Below are 19634 nucleotides of genomic sequence, written 5' to 3'. Positions count from 1 at the left end.
CCCATCGGTTGTTATCCCCCTTTTTTAGGGATCTTGATCTTATCCCTTCGGGATATGATCTTATTCCTTCTAAGGGGGATCTTGGTGCGCCTTGACCAGGGATGTGGGGCCTTGCCCCCACTACCCACGTTCATGTGGGTCCCCCCATGCAGGTGGGCCCCACTCCGGAACCTTCTAGAACCTTCTCGGTACAATACCGAAAAATCCCGAACATTTTCCACTCGCAAAAATAGGATATCCCATATATAAATCTTTACCTCCAGACCATTCCGAAACTCCTCGGGACGTTTGGGATCTCATCCGGGACTCCGAACAACCTTCGGTAACCACATATACGATTCCCATAACAACTCTAGCGTCACTGAACCTTAAGTGTGTAGACCCTACGGGTTCGGAAAACATGTAGACATGACCGAGACATCTCTCCGGCCAATAACCAACAGCGGGGTCTGGATATCCATGTTGGCTCCCACATGTTCCATGATGATCTCATCGGATGAACTACGATGTCGAGGATTCACTTAATCCCATACGCAATTCCCTTTGTCTACCAGTATGATACTTGCCCGAGATTCGATTGTTGGTATCCTTGTACCTTGTTCAATCTTGTTACCGGCAAGTCTCTTTACTCGTTCCGTAACACATCATCCCGTGGCTAACTCCTTAGTCACATTGAGCTCATTATGATGATGCATTATCGAGTGGGCCCAGAGATACCTCTCTGTCACACGGAGCGACAAATCCCAGTCTCGATTCGTACGAACCCAACAGACACTTTCGGAGATGCCCGTAGTGCACCTTTATAATCACCCAGTTACGTTGTAACGTTTGATACACCCAAAGCACTCCTACGCTATCCGGGAGTTGCACAATCGCATGGTCTAAGGAAATGATACTTGACATGAGAAAAGTTCTAGCACACGAACTACACGATCTTGTGCTATGCTTAGGATTGGGTCTTGTTCATCACATCATTCTCCTAATGATGTGATCCCGTTATCAATGACATTCAATGTCCATGATCAGGAAACCATGACCATCTATTGATCAATGAGCTAGCCAACTAGAGGCTCACTAGCGACATGTTGAGGTCTATTTATTCACACATGTATTATGGTTTCCGGTTAATACAATTATAAAATAAACAATAGACAATTATCATGAACAAGAAAATATAATAATAACCAATTTATTATTGCCTTTAGAGCATATTTCCAACAGGCAGTCCAGCAATAGGATAGGTGTTTAGACATCTTACCCTATTTTTGCCGGTTGTGGCAACTTTTTTTATGAGACTTTTTATTTTTTGCAAGAATATGTTGTGAACCTGATCCTTCTTAATAATATGGTTGTGTGCATCAAGAGATGCAGAGGCCAGGGGCTATCCTCCTTTTCGGAAAAAAAATCAATAATGCACAAAGCCAAGTATAAAATAATAAGGAGAGAAATAAAAGAAAAGCCACGTCAAGGTGTTGAAACCCTCAGAAGAGCAATGCTCTAACCATCAGACAACACTCGGACAATAAAAAAAATCTACAAAAGTGTCGCCTCCAAAAAAAAATGCACAAGCCACAAGCGTTGCCGTGGCCTAATTGAAGATTTTAAGTTTTCATAATAAAAATTAGACCAAGTTTCCCAAATAATGCTAGGTCATTGTCAGATATAACCAATGTAGGCCGGTCCGTGTATGATGATATGGACGCAGCATCCATTTTAATGGAATTAAGCTCAGCGGTTATTGGGTTTTGTGGTGTACTGGTCGTTAGCACGACTAGCAGCACGATCAATCTCATTGCCATTAAACACTCGAGTTAAACATTCGGAGGAAACCAAGCCTCCGTTTCTTCCCCACGGAACGGCCAGGCCACACACACCTTGCTTCTTTCTTGCATTGTCTATATTCCCCATTTGTACGTATAGGTATTTAGAGTATTAAATATAGGCTATTAACTAGGCCCAGGTAGGAGTAGAGAATCTTGGGCGCAAAGTGCAGACGACATGCCACCATAGGCTCGCCTGGTCCAAGACCAAGAGCAACAGCAAGCACCATAGGCTCGCCTGGTCCAAGACCAAGAACAAGCACCGTAGGCTCGCCTGGTCCAAGAGACCAAGAGCAACAGCAAGCACCATAGGAGACCAAGAGCAAGGAGAAAGGGCGCACTTCCTAGGTCTTGCTGCCGAGGTGCGTCCTCCATTTCTTGCTTCTCCTCTCTCGTCGCTTGAATTTCAATTTCCTCCCTGCTCTTGGATTTTTCCTCCTCTCCATCTCGGTTACGGTGATTTGCGGTTGCGGCGGGGAGCAGGAGGTAGTGAATTGTGGTGCTCTCTTGAATTTCGCTACTGTCAAGAGATGCAGTGTTTGTCTTCTTCTTCCTCGTCGTCTGGTCTGGTTTTTATCCTCCTTCTCCATGGATGGTTTTCTTCTTCTTGCTGTAATTTCTTCAGAATGGTCTTGTCTTACATGCATTGGATTGATTGATGTTATGTTTCTCTTCTTCAAGTAAACTGGCTAGACTGCAATCTGTCCCTTTTTTTTTTCTTGGTGTCTAAACTATTGGGTGGTGCTGAACAGGGGCGCATAAGCATCGTCATTCAACTCAACGGTGTCAACGGATGGATCGCCGGAGTTGGCCGTGGCGCCGCAAGTCCATCTCGGACAAGGCCCCCGCCCCCAACGAAACCGAGAGCTCGGCCTCCTGCCCATCCGAGAGTTTAACTGATCAACAGGTGACAAGAGAAACAAATATTGTTTTGTCTATCCTTCTTCCTGCATTATATCGATGCTGCAGTGCACACTGTTCCTTGCTTCGACTTCTCTACCCACTCATTTCGGTTTCCTGAGCCCCCACCCATGACATAACTGGAGTATCTTGAAAATAGTTTTGCTGCGTGTGCAGAATTCTCCATTCTCGCAACAACAAAAAATAGGAAAAGTTCTGCAGTGTTCATTCATGTTTAAAGCTCCATTTCTGCGATACTGCGGCACTTTATCTGTGTTTGCCTTGCATGATTTAACCAACTATTAACGGGTCCAAGGAGGAAGAAAAGAAATTCGACCTACAGTAAAAAAAGATTTGACACCGAAGAATAATGCGTGTGTAGTGCCAAGGAGTGTTTTTTTTTTTTTTTTTGAGAAAGGAGTGTCAAGGAGTGTTTTACAAGCATGTTCAGACATCTCCCTTTCTTTTCTTTTGCGGTAGAACAAGTTCAGACATGTTGATGGGTGTTTATTGACTTTCATAGTCCTACACGCCATCCCCTTAACAGATCATGCAACATGTGCCGCTGAGAGAAAATGAGAAGGCCATGTGGAATGGCAAACATGTGAGGTTTCGTCCAATGACAGATCTGTAGGGCCTCTAATCTATCGCCCCAAGTTGCAATATGAACTCTTAAATCGATGTCACGTACCGCCGGATAGGGCTAGATAGAGATTCCCAATCCCAATGCTGGATCAGAAATCATCAGCATATACGTATAAGAGAGACAGATTGCTTCTCATTCTTTGGGGAATAAGAATATTTTTTTTCTCTTTTAAATGTTTTTTTTTCTTTTGTCCTAGTCTCTTCTCTGGTAAATGGCAATACTAGGGTACCACTACCACCGAATAGCAGCTCTACCATACCATCTTAGTACAGCCACACAACTCATCTCAGCCACATGACACTGAAAATAATGGGCTGTGCAAGATTCAATCTCCCTTGATGCTTCGGTTGGCAAACATTGACAAATCTTCATGGCTATGTGGCAATTTTAGTAGGCCTCCAACTGAAGCAGGGAAGGGAATGGTAGGGGGTCCTATTGTCCCTGTACCAGAGTGGCTAACAGGACAAGCCTACCTTACCTATCCATGGGATGGATGTATTATACCAAGGATGATGTGTTAGTTGGCACTCTCTTTTCTCTGCCAACATTATGGCTGCAACAAGGGCAAGATGCAGTTTTTTTTTTTTTGGTGGCCACTCCATGTGCTGCACCATCACCTTTGGCCCAACTACACAAATGGCTCATAATGCTTGGTGGCACAGAGCAATCAAGATTCCAGCTCTCTTCATGTGCACCACTACTAACTTGCAGTCTTTTGACCAAGGCTGTCTTTCTCCCTCCAATACTCTAATGCAACAGTGAGGAACATTAAACATTCTCCATGCAAGCTGAAAGATGAAGCAAGTTAGTCTTGGCAATGTTTGCTCCGTTTTTCTCTGGGAACAACAATTTTGATTCTGCTTGCCTGTCTCTTGTTTGATTAGGACACCCTCAAGAGTTCCCCAAAATCGCCGGAGGTCGCATCCAAGGAAGCACAGCCACAGGACAGCAGCAATGTGGAAGTTAAGGTGCTGAGCGAGAGGCTTTCCTCTGTGGTATCGGATATTCGTGCTAAAGATGATCTCGTCAAGCAGCATTCCAAAGTTGCCGAAGAAGCTGTTCTAGGTATGCAATTAAGTTAAACGTTGACCGGACAAGAATTTTTGAACCTCGAGCTTAACTCGAGAGGAGAGGAAGCAGTAGGTAGCTTGAACATTATTTACAAGCAGATTCTGCATGCATTTCTTGTACCAGGATGGGAGAAGGCCCAAAACGAGATGGCATCGCTGAAAAACCAGCTGAATGCTGCAACTGTCAAGAACTCATCTCTGGATGGAGCGCTCAAGGAATGCGTCCGGCAACTCCGGCGCGCCAAGGAAGAGCAGGACCAGAAGGTACAGGGCGCGCTGGCACTGCAGTCTCGGCAGTGGGAGTCAGACAAGACCGACCTAGAGCTGCGGATTGTCGAGCTCAAGGCGCAGCTGGAAGCCAAGTCCGAGCGCTCAGTGACCAGCGACGGTGATGCCAGCTCCAGACTGGCCGCTCTGGAGAAGGAGAAGTCGGCTCTCAAGGCGCAGCTGCTCGCCAAGTCCGAGCGCGACGGTGAACTGGCCGCTCTGGAGAAGGAGAAGTCGGCTCTCAAGGCGCAGCTGGAAGCCAAGTCCGAGCGCGACGGTGAACTGGCCGCTCTGGAGAAGGAGAAGTCGGCTCTCAAGGCGCAGCTGCTCGCCAAGACGGAGGAACTGGGGCTCAGGACCATCGAGAAGGAGCTCAACAGGAGGGCGGCGGAGGCGGCAAGCAAGCAGCATCTCGAGAGCATCAGGAAGGCGGCCAAGCTCGAAGCAGAGTGCAGAAAACTGCAGGTGATGACATCCTTCTTCCTTGTTGGTTGGTGGTGGTTTGGTTTCACTGGAGGCATTATATTATGTCCTCGTGTGTTTTGGAAGCTAACGTCTGTGGAGTTTTGGGCAGGCCACTGCACGTAGACCCTCCTTCAGCAGCGACCTCAGGCGCACTCCGAGCTCCCTCTGTGCCGCCGAGTCGGTGTCGGTGACGGAGACGGACTGCCAGTCAGGCTCATGGGCATCGGCTCTCATCGCCGACCAGTACAAGACCGAGACAAGGAGTGGAAGCCTAGCAACCGCAGTCGACATGGGTATGAATATGATGGATGACTTCCTTGAGATGGAGAAGCTTGCGTCAGCCAACGGCAGGAGCAATTATGCCGAGGATACCGGTGGTCAGCTGGTGAAGCTAGAGGAGAAGGCCAGGAAGCTGGCGGCCGACAAGGACAAGGACAAAGCTTTGCACGAGCTGAGGTCTTGCCGCCATCAGGAGAGATCGGCTGAGATGCAGAGGCAGCTGAACCTCGTTAATGGAGAGAGGGAGGCGGCCGAGAGGAATAAGAGGAATGATCTGGAGGGTAGACTTGAGCTGGCCCATGGCGAGATTAACAACCTGTTGGACAAGGGACGCATCCTGGAGGAACGCCTCGACTCGGAAAAGGCGCTAACGCTGGAGCTGGCAGCGAAATATCAGCACATGGATGCGCTGGAATCGGAGACCAAACACCTGCGTGCTCAGCTCCAGTCTGACGCCAGGAAATACAGCGACAAGATCACCCTGCTAGAGAGGAGGCTCACAGAGGAATGCCGTGCCGTCCAAGCTCTGCAAGCAAAGATCAAGGGTGCAGATATTGAGCTGGAGCTGGCACAACAAGAAATTGTTTCATTCCAAAAAAAGGTGCGTAGCCTGGAGCAGCAACATAAGTCATTGTCTGTCGAATCCGCAAAGCGGTGCCATGATCTCCAAGCAGAGAGAAATGAGCTCACATCTCAACTCCAAGCTGTCAATTCACATGTCTTTGCCCTGAATAACAAGGTTAACATGCTTCAAGAGACCCTGGAGAAACAAGGGCCGTTGGTTGCACAACTGGAATCTCAACTCAAGTCGGCGCAAGCCGAAATCAAGGGCTTGAAGGAGAACGCCAGGCTCTTGGAAATGAAACTGGAGACACAGAAGAACTTGGCATCAGCCTACATAACTGCACTGGATGCTTCCGAAACCCACAAGAACGAAATGACCAACCGGTTCAAGCTCAAAGAGAAAGAAGCAGAGGAATCGCACAGAAAGATTTACTTGCTTGAGGAACAAATTCTCAAAGAGAGAGCAGAATCATCGGAATACGCCTCGCAATGCCATGACTTGAAACAGGAATTGTGCAGCAGAGCTTCAGGTCATCAACCAAAACCTATGGCAAGTACAGACCTCCATATAACCAAGGTAAATTTTACGGTATCTCTTAACTATCTCAACCAAGTCTGGTGATGAAAAGTTGAGGAGTTTTAAGTTATGTTACTGATGAGTAACTGGAATGCAATCACTTTCTACAGGAGAAAGAGCTAGTTCGTGCTGCCGGGAAACTAGCAGACTGCCAGAAAACAATAGCATCACTGAGCGCGCAATTGAGAACCTTATCCGACTTTGATGGATTCATCCCTGGAGTTGAGAACCATGATATCGCCTTAGCTGAAAGCTGGGATGGCGATCTGAAGCTGTTTGATTCAGCTAGTTATCCAGCACAGTTGGGCTGTTTGGCAGTCACATGACTGGTAGCAAAGAAAGGTTGTGGAAAATTATATTGCTTGGCTATCACATAATAAGATTGACAGAATCCTTAGCTGATTCCATATGGAGACAAGTTAATACTCCCTCTGTCTCAAAATGTAAGATAGTGACAAAAAAATGTATTACATTTTGATAGAGGAAGTACTACCTTCATTTTTAAATATAAGACCTTTTAGAGATTCCACTATTAACTACATACGGATGGAGTACTAGTTTATACAGATGAGAGTAAAGGCTCATATGAAAAAGCACTGTTCATATGGAGAGATGAAGTGTATAGCCTGAGGGAACTGTGTGTAAAAATTAGTTTTGGTCAACTTGTCCCATGAAATTATCGAAATTCGTCTGCAGCACTATCTGCTCACCCAACACTTGCATACGTACTTATCATCTGATGTCAATTGGCAGAGATCCTACACATTTCGGCCAAAATAGTTCCAAATTTGAAATGTCCAGGAACAACTTGCATTAATTTCACTACACCAACAGGACTGACGTTGTCCACGCTAAAGTAGGCCCATTGTTACTTCGGTACAAACTAACCAAGATAAGAACGCAGAGTCAGATGATAGTATAAATGAACCATACCGTTCGGTTTTGATAATATTTCAAATCACTTATCATAACATTGTAAAACAGCAGGTAATATTTCAAGGAAAAATTACAAATGAACCATACCATTCAAGTTTGACTGAACTTGTACTTAAAAGGCATTCTTTTACAAATTCACAAGGCAAGCACCGTGGTCAGAAGTCAATAATTCCAGCAGACCAAATGTCTTACGCAACTTGTTGCTTCTTGCTTTTCTTTTTCGTGCCTTTGCTTCTTTCGCCGGATTCAGATTTTATTCTCTTTGAGGCATACATCTCAGCATCACTGTCATTAAGGTCAGCCATCTGAGTTCCTTCCTCATCCTCTGCAACCCTTCTATTCTTCTTTTTCTTCTTTTCCTTTCTGACTGTTTCACCATCGCCTTCATCCGGGTCGACCATTTGCGTTCCATCATCCTCGGCAACCGTTTTCTTCTTTTTCTTCTTCTTTTCCTTTCTGACTGCTTCAGCATCACAGTCATCAGGATCCACCATTTGAGTTCCTTCCTCATCCTCTTCAACCAATACATTCTTCTTTTCCTTCTTTGCCCTTCGGACTTCAGCAACCATTGAAGAATCCGGCTGCTTGGATTTATTCTCCTCAGATTCTAGACACGACACCAGTGTTAGCACAGTATCTCGAGCCTCAAAGCATCCATCAAGATGCAGTTAAGATGTACGCCATTGTAACACTAAATGTCAGAACTCAGAAGTGTTCCGAGTAAAAAAGAAGCAATATTCAACTAACTAAATTAATGTTTCACATCGGATGAAACAAGTTAGCACAGTTCAGTTCTAAAGGAAGCACTTGCCCTTACAACAATCACAATTCAAGATAACATGAATGTAAAAAAACAATGGCCACTCTCACATCTAACCTACCACAACAACAACAGAAAACAGAGAACATAGCACAGAAATCTACTGAAAAATGAAAATACATACAAAACTCCCGCGCGCGCGAGAGAGAGAGAGAGAGAGAGAGAAAGGGAGAGAGGGAAGAGAGATACCTTCAGCTGAGAAATGTGAATCAATAACCACTGTTGTGAGGTGCTGCTTGAGATAGACCTGTTACCAACCAATGACATGTGTTAGATCATGAAGACTTTAAAATGAAGAACCATGGTGTATAACCAGTATTGCAATCACTAAAGGCCAATTAACTATAGTAAAAGGTTAGCCACAATAGAAACAAAAATCAACCATCATATATAGTGGCAAGTATTCCCTCCGTCCGGAAATACTTGTCAGAGAAATGGATGTATCTAGACGTATTTTAGTTCCAGATACATCCATTTTTATCCATTTCTGAGACAAGTAATTCCGAACGGAGGGGGTAGGAATGAACTTGCACAATCAATTTTAGGATAATATAATTGTAACATGCATACTGCAATGCACATTGATATTAGGGAGAAAGTTAATTGCACATTGATATTAGGAAGGGTATCAATTACACGTTAATCGCATGGATAGTGTAGATGTTGATATTTTATATGCTATTAACTGCACGCTAAACATGTAGAACGCTTGCCATTGGAGCAATATAAGGTCATTGGATTGATATGGTTTGATGGCTGAGATTTGTTGGATCTACCCCCTTTGGGTCTTTTATATTGGTATATAGATGTTTTGTTAGGTGTTAAAGAGTACCCCAAGATTAAGTTACAAGATATTTGGCTAGTCAATGATATCTTCATGCTCACTACAATAAATTCATTTATATGAGCAATCTGAATCTGATTGTATATTGCAAGGACCAAGAACAAACTTCAAACTTAATCTGAATGCTGTGAAATTAATTTTAGACATACAGCAGAAAGCGGCTGCCTTGTATTTGTATCCCAGATTCGTAAGTAGCTGTCCAATCCTACAAAAACCAAAATATTATCCTGAGTTAGTTCAAATAAGTGCAAACAAAGATATATAATAACAAGTAAAAATGTACAACAAAATTGAGGGAATGTATAACTACATATTGCAACCAAAATAAATCAATCCAAAATAAATGAAAATTTATTGCTCACCGCAAGATGCTATCAAAGGCAGCTCCGGATGCCTAGCTATCGACCTAATACTTCCACTGCATTTACCAACATAGCATCCGAGTAGTTTTCCTGGAAAAAAGGTACACACCAATCACAACGCTGTAGAATAAGTTATATTCGCATAAATTGTACCTAGGGTTGTTATTAACCATAATCATTTGTCCATGCCATTGTATTTGTCCATGATCTGTTAAACATTATACATCCAACTCTTAACATGTAGAAATGCCGGTGTTCAAGAAAGCGTTTTTAAGCGACTCTTAAGCGCTTTTGCCCGAAGCGGTAGACTAAGGTTTTTTTTTTATTTGGCTGTTTTTGAACTACTTTTGCTTGTCTGCTTGCGCAATAATGGCAATATGCCATTTATCTTATTATTAGGCCCTGTTGAGAATTATTTCCTTCATATTCTGGCAAAATTCTGGCCAAATGATCTTTATTAGGATATGACTATTTGAACTGAACTACATTTTAGTTGTTATTTTGCTTGCCATGTGAACCTGACATGTATTCGCTATGGTGTGAACTATATTTTAGGTGCTATTCAATTACCCATGGGCCATGGGCCCTATTTTCCTGTGTATAATATTCAAAATCTGTCCAATTCTAGCCAATTTCGAAAAACGCTTAAGCGCCCATTGCTCTAAGCTGTGGCCTTCCTCTTCTCTTATGCTTTCCGCTTTTTTGAACATTGAGAAATGCTGATAAATATTTCAGCTCTACCATTTCCATTAGCTGCAACTACATGTCACTAAATAAATGTAAAATAAAGGAACAAACTAATATAGATATCATTATTGCCTATACAAAGCAGCACGGCCTGAAGTCTGACAATTAAGTAGTAGAGTTGTGATACATAAGTTGAAGTTTAAGGGAAAACAGGTGTATTTCGAAATTCAAGCCTTCAACATTATCCAAAACTAGTTACCGAAAATGAAACTAAGCTACTTTAAAAAAATACTCAAGTGCCATTAAAAAGTACTGTCCGACATCTGCTTATCATACCAGTTCTCATGTCAAAGGAAGCGAGGTCTCCTGTTGCTGTCCCAATATAGACAGTATGTCCATCTGGATCCCCTACAACTGCCTTGATTGGTGACTCCCTAAAATCAACTGAAACAACAGATCTTCTTTGCGAAGCAGTATCGTATAAGCGAACCTGGCAAACACAAAATGGAAACACAATCAGTGGTAGTAAAGTTGAGCACTCATCATTGGTGCAGCATAATATATTACAGATGCAAATGGTCGTAGCAAACATCCGCAGCTAATCATTGCCTAGCATAAAAGAAAGTAGAAACACACCAATTAAGCCAATGAATTGGTTCCATTATTTGCGAGCTATGAGGTGACCACACGCATGTAACAGGCATCATAACAAAACCCCATCAACTAGCAGCCTTGCAGTCAGAGAGCTGAATTGGTTAGATTTGTTGAATTCTAACATAAACATTGAGCAATTTTTTATTCATACAAGATTATATCTGAAATTCTATTAGCACAACAGTGATGAGGTATGGTACCTGATGATTATTTGTACAGGCTACAATTTTACGGTGATCATCCTTGCACAGGAAAGTTCCAGCAGTGAACCAAGGTTTAGTAAATATACCAACATTGTTAGCTCGGGGCTGTAAGATCAAAATAAAATTAATATTGATAAAAGTTTGCTAGAATATGAGCTAATAAGTCAAAAAACAGAATGGCACTTACAGACTTAGCAGACCATATCTTACTACAAGATGTGATATCCCACAAGTTCACTTCCATGCCATTCCTAAAATGAATGAAATATCTGTTAAAAGACTACAAAATTCCTGAATGATTTTCACATCTCGGACAGAAAAGCTGGTAAATAAAAGGAATGCAGCACAGCAGAGGCATGCAGTATTAGATAATGGCATGCCAAAGGTAGTCAACTCACCCTCCGAACATTGCATAGTTCTCACGAGCATCAACAGATGAAAACTGCAATTTACCCTTGTTACACACGTCCCAAGTGCTTGATGGCCCAACATCCGAGTCAGACGGCGTGTTTTCTTTTGCAACAGATGTCACACTTGCTTTGCCCTTGTCCGTACAAGCAAGAAATGTACCTAACCTGCAACGAGCAACTAGATATAAATACAATTTGTCCAGTATCACCAAAATGCAGAGGAGCAACGAACTTTTCAATGAAACATGGATAGTTAATACAGGTGTAGACGTGTGGTAAGATATGTTATTAATGGGGAAAATTATGAGCATGTGAAAATTACGTGGATAAGTCTGGTGCATGTTTTGTGAAGAGGTGCAGGGCGACTATGGGATCATTTTCCACAGCTCCGGCAGTTTGGTCTGTCCTAGAGGACTTGACAAGGGCCAGAGCATCACCATTGAGGGGATTGAGCAACTCGACCTACACAGAAACCTTTGGAGTTAACAGCCAACTGAAAGAGACACAAGGTAAGCGTCCCAGCTCTCAGAAGCAGCAGTCACTCACCACACCGTTCTTCCTTGCGACGGCCAAAACCTGCAAAACACAAGCAATCGTGATTATAGTTGACCAAGGGCTCATGAGAGAGAGAGAGAGAGAGAGAGAGAGAGAGAGAGAGAGAGGGCTGAGCCGGTAGAGGGGGCTCACGGGGTCGACGGATCGGTCGGCGAGTGAAGCGACGAGGATGGCCCTGGAGGCGTCCGGTTCGCCCCACGTCTCGACGACCTTGGCGACGCCCGCCGGCCTAGCGCGGGCCTCGACGACTGCGGCGTGATTAAAACGGAGAAGGAACAGTAAGCAGCAGGTGGCGGCGGAGGGGAGGCGGCGAAGTTGGGTAAGGTGGCAGTACCTTTTATGAGGCCGAGGATGTCGGTGGTGATGGCGCGGAGCGGCGGGCACCCAGGGCTCTCCACCGAAGTGATCCGCGGCATCCTTCCTTGGCTTGTCTTTCCCCGGTGGAGGAGAGGAGAGGACACGAGAGGAGAGGCGGCAATTCGGGGGAGGAAAGGCAGACAGACAGGGCTTCTCCTTCTCGTGTTTTTAGGGTTTTAGTGGATGGATGCACTGCAGGTGCAGGTTGAGTCTGGGCCGGGCGGCGCTTCTTCCGTTTCCGTGGCGGCCGTGCAGGGTGAGTCTGGGCCGTGCAAAAGCCTGAATGCCCAGCCCGGGGGGGGGGGGGGGGGGGGGGGGGTTTAAGCACCGAAAATCCTATTCTGCGCTCCAAAGCAACTCCAACGGCTGCTGTAAAAACCTTTTTTTTTTTCGGAAACCAGGGCCCATCGCGCGAGGTGCGACGGCGGCTTTCGTGAAGCCAGCGAAAATGCTATTTACCGCTCTTTACGTTAAGATGTCGGGGCATCGCACAGGGATGACAAGGAAGCGACGCGACCAGGGCAGACCCATTAACGGTTGCGGGGATTCCGGTTTTGGGACTTTTCCAGACGGTTTTTTTTGTTTTGGAAAATTTCTAAAAGGTTCCTTCAACCGGTTTTTTCTTTTCATTTTTTTATTCTTTCTTATTTATGTTTCTTCTGTTTCTGTTTCAAAAATGTTATGGCTTTTCAAAAAATGTTCTGGATTCTCCAAAATTGTTCTTCAAATTCGAAAATATTTTAGTTTTATAAAATATGTACTAGGTTTTCAAAAAATGTTCTGCAAATTCGGAAAATGTTTTTCCAAAAAATATTCTGAATTTTAAAAAATGTCTTTCAAAGTCGGAAAATTCTGAATTTTCAAAAAATGATTGGGATTTTCAAAAATTGTTCAGGATTTTCAAAAATGTTTGGGATTTTCAAAAATTGTTCTTCAAATTCTAAAAATGATTTTGATTTTTCGAAAAATGTTCTAGAATTTCACAAAATATTCTGGAATTTCAAAAAATGTTTGGGATTTTTAAAAAATGTTTGGGATTTTTAGAAATTGTTCTTTCAATTCTAAAAAGTTTTTGTTTATTATAAAAATGTCCTTCATTTTCAAAAAATGTTCTTCAAAATCTGTTTCTGCTATTTAAAAAAAACTGGATTTCCAGAAATGTTAGGGATTTTCAAAAGATGTTCTTCAAATCCTGTTTCTACTATTTTTTCTAAAAATGTTCTAGATTTTCAAAAAAAGTTAGGGATTTCCAAAAAATGTACTGGGTTTTCAAAAAATGATCTTCAAATTCTGTTTCAGCTTTTTTTTAAATGTTCTGTATATTCGAAAAATGTTTGGGATTTTCAAAAAAATGTACTGGGTTTTCAGAAAATGTCCTTCAAATTCGAAAAATGTTTCTGCTCTTTTTCACAAAATTGTTCTGTATTTTCAAAAAATGTTTTGAATATTCAAAAATTGTTCTTCAAATTCTAAAATTGGTTTTTGCTTCTTAGAAAATTGTTATAAATTAAAAAAATGTTCTATAATTTCAAACTATGTTCTGGATTTGCACAAAATGTTCCAGGTTTTGAAAATATCGAAATATCGAAAAATGTTTTTGTTTACTAGCAAAATATTCTCGACTTACAAAAAAATGTACTGGGTTTTCAAAAAATGTTCTTCAAATTTTATTCCTGTTTTTTTCTAAATGTTTTGGATTTTCAAAAAATACTCTGTATTTTCTAAAAATGTTCTTGAGTTTTTCAAAAAATGTTCGGAATTTTCGAAAAATGAACTGGGATTTCCAAAAATGTTCTTCAAATTCGAAAAATGTTTCTCTTTCTTGTTCAGAAAAAAATTCTGAATTTTCAAATAATGTTCGGCATTTTCGAAAATTGTTCGTCAAATTCAATAAATGTTTTTGCTTTTTATAAATATAAGTTCTTGCTTTAAAAAATGTTCTAGAATTTTAAAAAATATTTGGGATTTTTTAAAATGTTTTTCACGAAATGTTCTTGTTTGTCGAAATTTGTTCTCAAAATTCAAAAAATGTTCATATTTTCAAAAATTGTTCATGTTTATGAATTTTTTCAGGATTTTTCAAAATTTGTTCTCAAGATTTTAGAAATTGTTCGTGCTTTTAAAAACTTGTTCATGCTTCCAAATTTGTTCGGAGTTTTCAAAATTGTTCTCTGTTTAAAATTTTGTTCTTAAAATTCAAAAAATGCTCGTCCTTGAAAAATTTGTTCGCGGTCCTAAATCTGTTCTGGATTTTCCAAAATTGTAATTGGTTTAAAAATTTGTTCTCAAGATTCAAAAAATGTTCATCCTTTAAAAAATTGTTTGTGTTTTTAAATTTGTTCCATGTTTTTAAAAACGTTCAAGCTTTCAAAAATGATTTAAGAAATTCGACGTTTGTTAGATTTGATAAAAAAAAGGAAATAGAGGAAAACAGGAAGAAAACGTCCCAAAGAAGAAAAAATGAAATAAGCAGGAAAAAAAGAAGTTATAGTTATCGCGTGCCTACTAGGTCCGCCTAGTCAGGGGTCGCCCTGTTCGTGGGAGGGACTTCCTGCCGCAGCGAGCATAAGGTAGGAGTTCCCCGAAGCCAGTTTGTGTTATTTCCCTTTTTTGGTTAAGTGGGTATTTATCCTTGACCCCCTATTCATATATAAAGAGATGAGGAGCAATCATTGTAGCACAGATCATCATCAATAAAAATAGTCTCCTTCCTACTTTCATGTGTTCTTCTACTTTTTGTGTGATTGTCTATGACGTTGCTCCGCTTCGCAACCTTGGACCGGACTCGCCAGCAGGAGTTGCGAAACACATTACCACCATGCTTCACTCCATCAACTCTCCACCGACCATGCGTCAAGCGTGCACCAAGCACGTTTTCGTCGATCCCGCGGAGGTATAAGATTCGACCCCTTTTCCTTGCAAAAATGGATTCCCCTTGTTATCACGGTTTCGTTTTTTGCGGTTAGTTTATTTTTTGGATCAAGTTTACCTATGGTGTGGATTTTTCTCGCGAGATCGTGGCTCACCATATGTCGCCAACACAATGTCGATCGATCTTACACAACGAGAAACTTGTTGACTACACCATAGGAAGACGGTGATGAGACATACTCCAAATGAGCACGACACCGCCGCGATGTACCGGATGTACACGTGTTGTGGCGTCCCGCTGGCGCACGATCCATTTTTCCCGAGTAGCTACAGTAACCGCCGTCGGCATGGCTCTGCTCGCCAGGACCGTCCCATGCCCAACGCGCTCAATCGCGCCTCGCCCCGACCATCCTAGTCGCCCGAGCCACTACTGCGGCCCGCGCCTCACCGGTCGCGCGCTCTTGTGCCTCGTCGGTCGCGCGCTCTTGCGCCCGTTGCGTCGTGCCGCAACTGGCCGCACTCCCCGGTCGCCGCGCCCTGCTGGACGGCCGACCACCGGGCCCCTTGCCCCGCTGCGACCTGTTGGCCGCTCGGCGCCCACACGCCAGCCTGCCTTGGTCTCGGCCAGGTGTAGCCACTGCCACCCCACTCGGGCTAGGAAAACCTACCGTCCCGGTGGGCTGCGTATTGGCTGGTCAGGGCGGCCTGATGGGCCGTAGCGTTTGGGCCCTCTGCGGTTTGGGCCCTCTGTTCTAAAAAAAGAGGGGGGAGTCGGGCTAGCTGGTGGGTGCACCGGGCTGGCAGCCCATTTTGTGCCTGAAATAGTCCGCTTTTTTTGTTAAGAACGAACTTTGGGCTTAAAAATGTCTCGGGAATTAAATTTTTGGACTATTTTTCACATACTAAATGCGCTTAACATACTACTCTATGCAACATGATTTTATTGTATGATTTTACTGTTGTAGATTAATTGTTTAGCACTTTCAATCATTATGTAAATCATATAATAAAGTGTATTAAATAATGAAACGCCATTTTTATTTAATAAGTTTATCAACATCGCATTTATGCAAAAGATTACCTGCTATAATCTCATGATTTTTGCCTAAATTGCAAATGGCCAGAATCGTCAACAAGGAGTTTTGTGAGTTGGCCCAGACAGGACTAAACTACGTGGCATGGGCTTCACACTCCGAGATCTTCCTCGAGGGCAAGAACCTTCTGAGGGCGATCGGTAAGGGGACCCTGCTGGCACCCACTGACCCTAAGTTCGCACCCGAAAATGTCGAAGCTCTCCATTTCCTCTATCATCACATCTGCCCTACTCTGAAAGACGAGTATATGGTTGAGCAGACTGCTTCTGGCCTTTGCACCGCTCTTAAGGAGCGGTTTGAACGGCTGAAGTACACTGTCAAGCCGCGTGCAGAGGCGGAGTGGATCCGTCTGAGGTTCGCACACTTCAAGACGGTTGGGGAGTACAATTCGGCGCTGCACCGGATTTGTACAACTCTTCAGGTGTGTGGTACTGAGGTTACCGACAGCTAGAAGATTGACAAAACCCTATACACTTTTCACCCTGATGCGGTCCAGTCCTCATGGAACTACCGCCAGGGAAACTACACAAGGTATTCAGAGTGGATCGACATCCTCTAGGTGGCAGAGGCGCAAGATGAGGTTTTGAAGAAGAACTTTGTCACACAACCACTTGGGGGGAGTTCTCGTCAGGAGGTGCACGCTCTCAAGGTCTGCAAGCCTCTCCAGAAGAAGAGGGGCTACAAGGGCAAGAATAAGGCCCCTCACCCCCCCCCGCTCCGCTAAGCAGCAAAAGCCAGACAAGGGGGCAGAGGCCTCTGGACTACTTCCGGTGTGGATCGTTGGAGCATTTCTCCCGTTAGTGCAACGCACCACACGAGGTGGTTGATGCGTACAAGGCTCAGAAGGCGCGTGAGACGCACCTCTCCTTGGTTCAGGAGAAATAACCACCGGCGCACCCGGCAGCACCCGTGATGATCCCTACGCCTCCTCCTGCGCCCATAGTGGCGACCTCAGTTGTGCCCATAGCGATAGCTTTGGCGGTATCTAACGACAACGATGTTGCCATGGAGGTTGAGCACATGGTCGCCCCTACGGTGCTGCCACTCGATGTTGATGCTGCTACCAAGATGATGTCTATTGAGGATGGGACCACCGGTCTAGAGATTTAGGTTGAAGTCAATGGTTTCTTTGCCGAGTCTACTTAGCCTACCTCGTTAGTTATCATGATTCTGTGATTTGATGCAATGCATTCGAATAAATTCGATTTGGTTGTAAGCTCTATGAGAGCACAAACTTATTCTTTAGTTTTTGGTGCTTGGATGACATTTATCTCATTCATTTATTTCATTATTTATACATGATAGTATGTTATGTTCTGAAATGTGTGCATTTATTATTAATGTAGCTTCTTCCTCATTACATTAATTAGATGTCATATTTTAGAACGCGTGTGGCGCCCGAATGGAGGAAACGTGCCTTGTCGATAGTGCCACCACTCATACCATTTTACGAGAAACTAAGTACTTTGAGTCTATTAAAAAAACTCCAGGAAGTATTATGACAATCGTCGAATGCGGATCAAACATAGTTGGCTCCGGACAAGCCATTATCATACTTCCTATGGGAACAACTTTGATCAGTCATGATGCATTGTTGTACCCGGAGTCGACTCGTACTCTTTTGAGCTTTAAAGACATCCACGCTAATGTTTTCCATATTGAGACCGATGATGACAACGGCAAGGAGTGCCTCCTCATCACAATGCGGGATAAAAATGGTAAACATGTTATCGAAAGGCTTCCTTCATTTGACACAAGGCTATACTACACCAAGATAGTAGCACCGCCCGAGTACACTACCCTTAAGACTGTTTTTAGAAGCTTCGAACTTTTTTGCCTCTAGCATGATAGGTTAGGCCACCCCGGACTTAGAATGATGAGAAATATAATTAACAACTCCCATGGTCATAATGTTAACGTGAAGAACTTCCCGAGTCCCGATGACTTCGTGTGTGTAAGGGAATTCTCCTGCTTAAGTATTTTGGTGATGATGCCAACTCACTATGTTATCTAACCGGGTGTCAAGTATGAGGTACCATTTGTTAAGACACAAGACAGTTAGGCATTCCCTCTAGACGGAAAAGATCGAAGACGTGGTCCCTTCGTGTTTAATTTCTTTGGTCGTAGGGATCCTGTACTATTAAGAGGGACTCCACATTGGAACGCTATGGGTGAATCAATTCTTCTCTAACTCTGTTGCACCCATCGTGTTTCACCGCATCTTGGAGAGAAGAGAATCCTAGTTTTCTATACTCACCGGTTGTACCGGTGCTATGGGCGGTTGTACCGCTCAGTGGCTGGGCGGTTGAACCGGGCCTGCACCGGGTCACCACCGGACACGATTCCATTTCACTGCGGTTATTGGGCGGTGGTGGCCCGATTGTAACGCTATATTAAATATAGCCGGTACTATCGACCGCTTGGGACTTAGCCACGCCTAGCAGCCATGGCTGGTGAAACCCTTGGGCCAACTTCCTATTTTGTCCTGGTTGTAGCACGGTGGTCGACCAGTTGTTCCGCTGAAATAGGAACACCGATTGTACCGCCCAGTGCGACTTTTGTTGTAACGGTTAGAAAACTGAGGGGCCTATTGTAATGCCCCAAGTGTAGGTCTTTCCCTTTTTGTAACCTTCCATGTGGGGCCACCTTGTCAGAGATTGTGATGATATCATTTTGTGACATGATTTCATGTGTGTTCCTTAGTACTTACTTCCTTTGCATATATGCATAACATATCATTCCTTGCCATACCTTATGTTTGCATGCCATGATCATGTTGCATTGGTTCTTACTAGGAGTAGTGATGTGGTGTTGTGAGTGCATGTGCTCTTGATAGGGCTAAGTGGTGGTATTGCACTATCTTGTGATGCATGTGATAATGGTGTGTGTAATGTAGGAGTGAGAGCTAGTCATTTTTTAGCTCTTGCTATTTAACTCCTTTTCCCTCCTATTTTTTTCATGTCAAAATTCCTTCTTCCCAAAAATGATTCTAAAATGTCTGGTGGTTAGATAAAAATGTGTTTATGAGGAGGTGCAATTTTTCTGGTTTGTTCTTTGATTTTTAGAGGTGCAAATAAACTCAAAACAGTAAACTAATTACTGTTTTGCATTTATTTCAAACATCCCCAAATATTGCTTTCCTATTTTTCCCTATTGGGCCATAATTCCTTATGTCCAGCAGGTATTTCCTTTTGATTTTTGCCACAGTAGATTATATTGTGGGTTATTTTTTTTCTCTGTGTGTGCTTAAAAT

General features: G+C 43.3%; 2 protein-coding genes across 3 annotated transcripts; one reads left to right on the top strand and one right to left on the bottom strand.

The window, feature by feature from the left end:
* Positions 1 to 1833: 1833 nt before the first annotated feature.
* On the top strand, positions 1834 to 7117 carry LOC123425951 (filament-like plant protein). Of its 2 annotated transcripts, XM_045109726.1 has the most exons (6): positions 1834 to 2182; positions 2573 to 2727; positions 4251 to 4431; positions 4561 to 5168; positions 5278 to 6588; positions 6699 to 7117. In XM_045109726.1, the coding sequence occupies exons 2-6, from the start codon at positions 2614 to 2616 to the stop codon at positions 6912 to 6914; spliced, it is 2430 nt and encodes an 809-aa protein (XP_044965661.1). In that variant the 5' UTR covers positions 1834 to 2182; positions 2573 to 2613; the 3' UTR covers positions 6915 to 7117. The 2 variants fall into 2 exon arrangements, with proteins under 2 accessions (XP_044965661.1, XP_044965662.1); XM_045109727.1 differs by lacking the exons at positions 1834 to 2182; positions 2573 to 2727 and adding an exon at positions 2773 to 4170.
* A 385-nt stretch (positions 7118 to 7502) lies between these two features.
* On the bottom strand, positions 7503 to 12539 carry LOC123425952 (WD repeat-containing protein 74). Its single transcript, XM_045109728.1, has 12 exons — positions 12394 to 12539; positions 12192 to 12307; positions 12051 to 12080; positions 11827 to 11966; positions 11493 to 11669; positions 11282 to 11345; positions 11092 to 11199; positions 10574 to 10727; positions 9551 to 9640; positions 9338 to 9393; positions 8534 to 8591; positions 7503 to 8131 (listed from the first exon to the last, which is right to left on the bottom strand). Exons 1-12 carry the CDS (start codon positions 12473 to 12475, stop codon positions 7713 to 7715), a joined length of 1494 nt encoding a protein of 497 aa, XP_044965663.1. The 5' UTR covers positions 12476 to 12539; the 3' UTR covers positions 7503 to 7712.
* Positions 12540 to 19634: the final 7095 nt, after the last annotated feature.

Source organism: Hordeum vulgare, chromosome 2H, assembly GCF_904849725.1.
Source record: "Hordeum vulgare subsp. vulgare chromosome 2H, MorexV3_pseudomolecules_assembly, whole genome shotgun sequence".
Lineage (NCBI taxonomy): Eukaryota > Viridiplantae > Streptophyta > Magnoliopsida > Poales > Poaceae > Hordeum > Hordeum vulgare.
The sequence above is the reverse complement of the archived record's forward strand: the minus strand, read 5'-3'. Positions and strand labels throughout refer to the sequence as shown.